The 4740-nt window shown below is 25.5% G+C and overlaps 1 protein-coding gene across 1 annotated transcript; it reads right to left on the bottom strand.

Annotated features, from left to right (window-relative positions):
- Window positions 1–380: 380 nt before the first annotated feature.
- On the bottom strand, window positions 381–4243 carry LOC145832756 (uncharacterized). The gene is made up of 8 exons (XM_082940096.1): window positions 3806–4243; window positions 3095–3292; window positions 2718–2834; window positions 2340–2456; window positions 1945–2061; window positions 1689–1799; window positions 1055–1181; window positions 381–771 (listed from the first exon to the last, which is right to left on the bottom strand). The coding sequence occupies exons 1-8, from the start codon at window positions 4236–4238 to the stop codon at window positions 510–512; spliced, it is 1482 nt and encodes a 493-aa protein (XP_082796222.1). The 5' UTR covers window positions 4239–4243; the 3' UTR covers window positions 381–509.
- Between the last annotated feature and the right edge of the window lie 497 nt (window positions 4244–4740).

Here is a 4740-nt window from a genome sequence, read left to right as displayed (position 1 = left end):
GAATATTAAGTAGGTAAGGTTTAACTCTGAAACTTTAAGCAGTGAAGGGGTCATAATTAGTAAAGCCACACCAACGGGCTTACACAAGATATTATGACTATTGTAAAAGAGAGGGGCGATCAGTTTTTATTTTCAAAGTACAAGTTATTGGAAAAAAATTAGGGATTAAAATTTAAAAAATATTAAATTTATGCAAACTATACTTTCTTAATTACAACAAGTATTAACTTGAAGTAATAAGTTGTCTTTATTTTATCAACATAATTTTTTGTACACCAATAAAGCTGAACATATCTAGTTGTTATTTAATTTCAATGAAACTATAACCTATTTTTCACTTTTTAACTTATTGTGTTACTGAAAGTAATAAAAAACAACTGTTAAATTTAGTTATAGTTTAATACAAAAAAATGATAAATTTATTGCTCAACGAAAAAAACAATATCTAGTATACTAAAACCTTTTATAGTTCTAAAAAAATTCAAAATCACAATTAAGAAAATCAATCATTAACACATTCCATTAGGAACTTGACACATAACCCCTTGTATGTTACGTGTTTTATGACAACCACTATCATTCAATCTTTTGTTGCCGTAAACACAAACACAGTCTTCGTCACCATCGTTATTTGGTTCACCATAGTGCCATGAAAATATCAGATTGTTAGCAGGTTGACCGTTTGTAAATAACCAACTACCTTCTGAATAAGCGTCTGAGACACCAATCCAAAAGTCGTAGTTGTAACTGTTAGCAACTCTTCTTATTTCACTGTAAAATTTACAACAAGTTGACTTGTGTTTATTTGCAATGATTTGGACGCGTTTTGAGTAAGAAAACAAAAAAAATCATACAATTAAAAAAAAAAACACTTAATATATATTAAATTTTAGTTTTATTTTCTTTGATAGATTTTCAAACAATAACAAAATCTTTTATAAATTAAGGATTCGTTTAGCAGAATTCTTCAATAATTACAGAATAAGTTGATAGTTTTTATATGGAGTAATACAAATGTTGTGCACTTAATACAAAGACAAGATTTTAAACGAACCTGTGATAATTAACACCATCATTTCCCAACAATCTTGAAACAATTTCACCGCCACGATTTACACATTGATTTTTAGCGTTGTAGTAGTTGGTAGATATTGAAACAATTTCAAAACGAAAACAAGTGTCTGTAATTAAATATTTAATTATATTCGACTAAAATCACTTTTAAAGTTTATTTTTAGATAAATTTTGTTGGCTTAGTATCAACAGTTTAATGTTTTGTTTCCAAATATATATAGCCTGATTGGTTATAACAATAAGTATGGAAGAAGTTAATGCATTTAATTAGATAATAACTAATTTGTTTAAATTAGAATAGATTCAAACCTGTTTAAACTTGAACATTATGTATTATTATTTTTTGTTATCAGAACTAAATCCAAACTACTAAATGATACTCTTAAATTCCACATAATTAATTTTTATATGTTTTAACAAAAGCTTTCGAACCATTTAATAGGTTATGGCTTTTTTATTTGTTTCTGAATTTTTCTTATGAATGCATTGTAAAAAAGTCATAAACTGAGTCTGATTATGAAATAATTGTTTAACTATTCTATATTTAAAATAGTTGAAAATACAGTTCACATTTCTTACTAAAAAAAGCTTAAAAACGGACTTCAAAGACCAACCTAGTTCACAGTTTACTCCTCCGTATCCATACTCACATGAACATTCGTAATTATCATCAGATGTTGTACAAATTCCATTGTTTAAACATGGGTTTACATCTTTGCAATATTCTATTTAAAGATAATTTAAGACTAAAATCTCAGTAAAACAAATTTTTATGTCTTGGTTATATTTTATATTGAAAAATAAAAATACTGCTTTCATTCTTAATGTATTCAGTTAGAGAAATTATATAAAAGTTTTAAAATTTTTAACCGTATTGACATTGATCTCCATAGTATTTTGGTACACAAGAACATTCATAACTGTTACCATCTTCTGTAGAAATGCATTCTCCTTCATTTGAGCAAGGGTTTGAGTCTTTACAGTACTCTGGTATTAAATAAAATTATAAAATATAAAATATGTGTTCAGTAATTGAGTTAAAACAAAAACCTAAATTTAGCAGATACTTTTTTGATTTGGTTAGTTTAAGATGAATAAATGTATATCATACACAAAACAATATTTGCTTGTGTTTTAATACTTATTTTTTATTGACGAAATACATTATATGTTGTTGAAATATAACTACTTTTGTTTTAACATTTAATGAAGTTTTAGATTTTTAATGTTTGTTTTAGTATAAAAAATGACTTAGAAAAAATTACCGTGTTCACATTGATCTCCATAATACTTTGGCAAACAAGTGCATTTATAACCGGTACCATCTTCAGTTGGATCACATTCTCCATTGTTAAAACAAGGTTCATCGTCAATACAGTGTTCTAAAAGGGGTGAATTTTAGTTTTTGATAAGTATTCTTGTGAAATTAAAAGTAAAAAGTATGTGCTTTTTAGTATATAAACTTAGTTAAAATTCTTAAAGTATAAACCTATGTATTAAATTAAAACAAAAATTTCTGAAAAGTGTTTATTGCATTCTTTTTCAATAAAAGTTTTAAAAATCAAGTTATTGATTGAAAAAATTAAAAACCAGCAAATAAAGACCAAAATAATGTAATTCAAGTTTTTATGTTTAGTACAAACTTTTTTCGCAGTTATCGCCAAAGTACGGTGCCTGACAAAAACATTTGTAAAAATTTTCTTTGTTCACATCTAAGTTACATGTTCCGTTGTTTTTGCATGGTGTTTGTGAACATACGTCTAAAATATTGATTTGTAAGTTTGTTATAAAACTCAATATATATTCTAAAAAACATAATTTACGCTCATATGTTTTGTTGTAATGCTTAAATTATAAAGTATTCTAGTTTAAACTTAAATAAGTTGCTGATTTTTATACAATAATAACCAGTAAAAAAAAGATTAATCTTTTAACATTTTTTTATTATTGCTTATATGTTATATAGTTTACACTTTTAATTACTATAAGTATAACTTTTTTTTAACTTTTATTTTCTTACCAATACAAGTGAATAGTTGGGTTTTAAAAGACGGTAGAATTCTCCCTCTAGAACACCTTCTAGTTGATAAACCTTCGCTTACATAACCGTCATTACATTTGTATTTAACAACTTCATTATGACGTAATAGTTTTGTAGAGTTTTCACTATTTCTTGTTATGTTGCTTGACGCGTTTTCTATTTGTTCATTTTCACATTCTAAAAACATATTTTTATTCAAAATAAGCTGTTGTTAAATATCTTTCTTTGAAACAAAACAAAACTTTAGAAAAAAATGTTATTTAAAGCGTTGTGACTATGTAAATTGTATTTTTTTAAATAGTTTAAGCTTTCTACTATCTAAATATGTTTTTGAATCATTTTTTTTTACAATTTACTTAATAAAAAAAGAAACTATTTTCAATATTTTGGTTAGTTTATACTTACTTTGGATCATTTAGTAAATAAAAAACAATTTTATTACTTAATGTTAAACTTTAAAATCAACTTAAAATGAAACATTACTCTTTTTATACTGTATAAATTCAGTTTAAGTTTATTTTTAGCTGTATTTTACTATAAAAACAACGTTTTACAAAACATTTACTTTCAAACTAATAGTTATTTTAAATTTCAAAATTCATTTATTAATTCAGTTAATCTTAAACTTCATTTATTTTCCAAAGTTAGTATAATGTTGGTTTTAAATTATTATTTAACTATAAATCTCACTTGATAGGTCATCAATCAAAACAGATTTATTATTCAGAATATCAGATAAATTTTTAATCAACATGGAATTGTTTTCAGTAATTTCTGATCCCCTTTTCATTAAGATAGAGTTATTTTGTAGCATTTCAGACAGTTTTGCGATTACTCCTGACTGTTCTTGAATTTTCGTTTCCAATATTTCGATTTTTTTTGCATGTTTTGAAATCACGTGTTTGTTACTTTCTCCTTTCTGACCCGGACTTCCGACATCTCCTTTATCTCCTTTTTCTCCCATTTTACCTCTTGAGAGGTAACTGGGACCTACAGGTTCTGGTTCTGCTTGTTCCTCATCACAGACAATTCTGCACTGACTGAGACTATTTTGCTGACTCAGCACAAAATTGAAAAAGTTTATGAACACCAAAGCTACTACAATTATCAAAATCTTTATCATTTTTGTTTTCATGTGGTTGTAGATAGTATAGTACGAGCTTATATAAAGTTTGCTGTTTCATGGTAGAGTGAGCATTTACATAACGTCTAGCAAAAATTTTGTGCGTGATGCGGTTCATACAACATTTAAGGCAGATTAAAATAACAAGTTGTTTTAAAGCATTCCAAGAAAATTATACGGTTTAAAGATTTCTAATGTAATGTCTAACGCATATTACCTAATGTCAAGTTTTTTATAAACCTAAGATGAAGTTTAGCTTTAAGTGCTATTTTTGTTAAAATTATATGTAGTGTTTAAACTATATGATTAACATTAGAATACGAAGTGCATCGAATATTTTTTAATTGGCAAGAAAAATTCTTCATTAGTTGGTCAAGAAATTTGTAATATAAAAAAAACATTTGTAAATTTTTCAAAATATATTTTTATTAATTTACTAAAAAATTTAACTGTGTTTTAAGCGGCTTGTTTATATATTAGTAAATATTAAGTTAATTTGAGT

The sequence above is a fragment of the Thalia democratica genome, chromosome 1 (genome assembly GCF_965202585.1).
Source record: "Thalia democratica chromosome 1, ktThaDemo2.hap1.1, whole genome shotgun sequence".
Taxonomy (NCBI): domain Eukaryota; kingdom Metazoa; phylum Chordata; class Thaliacea; order Salpida; family Salpidae; genus Thalia; species Thalia democratica.
This window is presented reverse-complemented; position numbering and strand designations above follow the sequence as displayed.

What these genes read in the sequence shown, in the direction of transcription:
- LOC145832756 (XM_082940096.1), bottom strand. Translation starts at nt 4,238, where the DNA reads ATGATAAAGATTTTGATAATTGTAGTAGCTTTGGTGTTCATAAACTTT. An exon ending in TTTGATTGATGACCTATCAA is followed by an intron (nt 3,293 to 3,805) that starts GTGAGATTTATA and finishes ATATGTTTTTAG; the next exon opens with AATGTGAAAATGAACAAATA. An exon ending in TGGAGATCAATGTGAACACG is followed by an intron (nt 2,062 to 2,339) that starts GTAATTTTTTCT and finishes ATTTAATACCAG; the next exon opens with AGTACTGTAAAGACTCAAAC.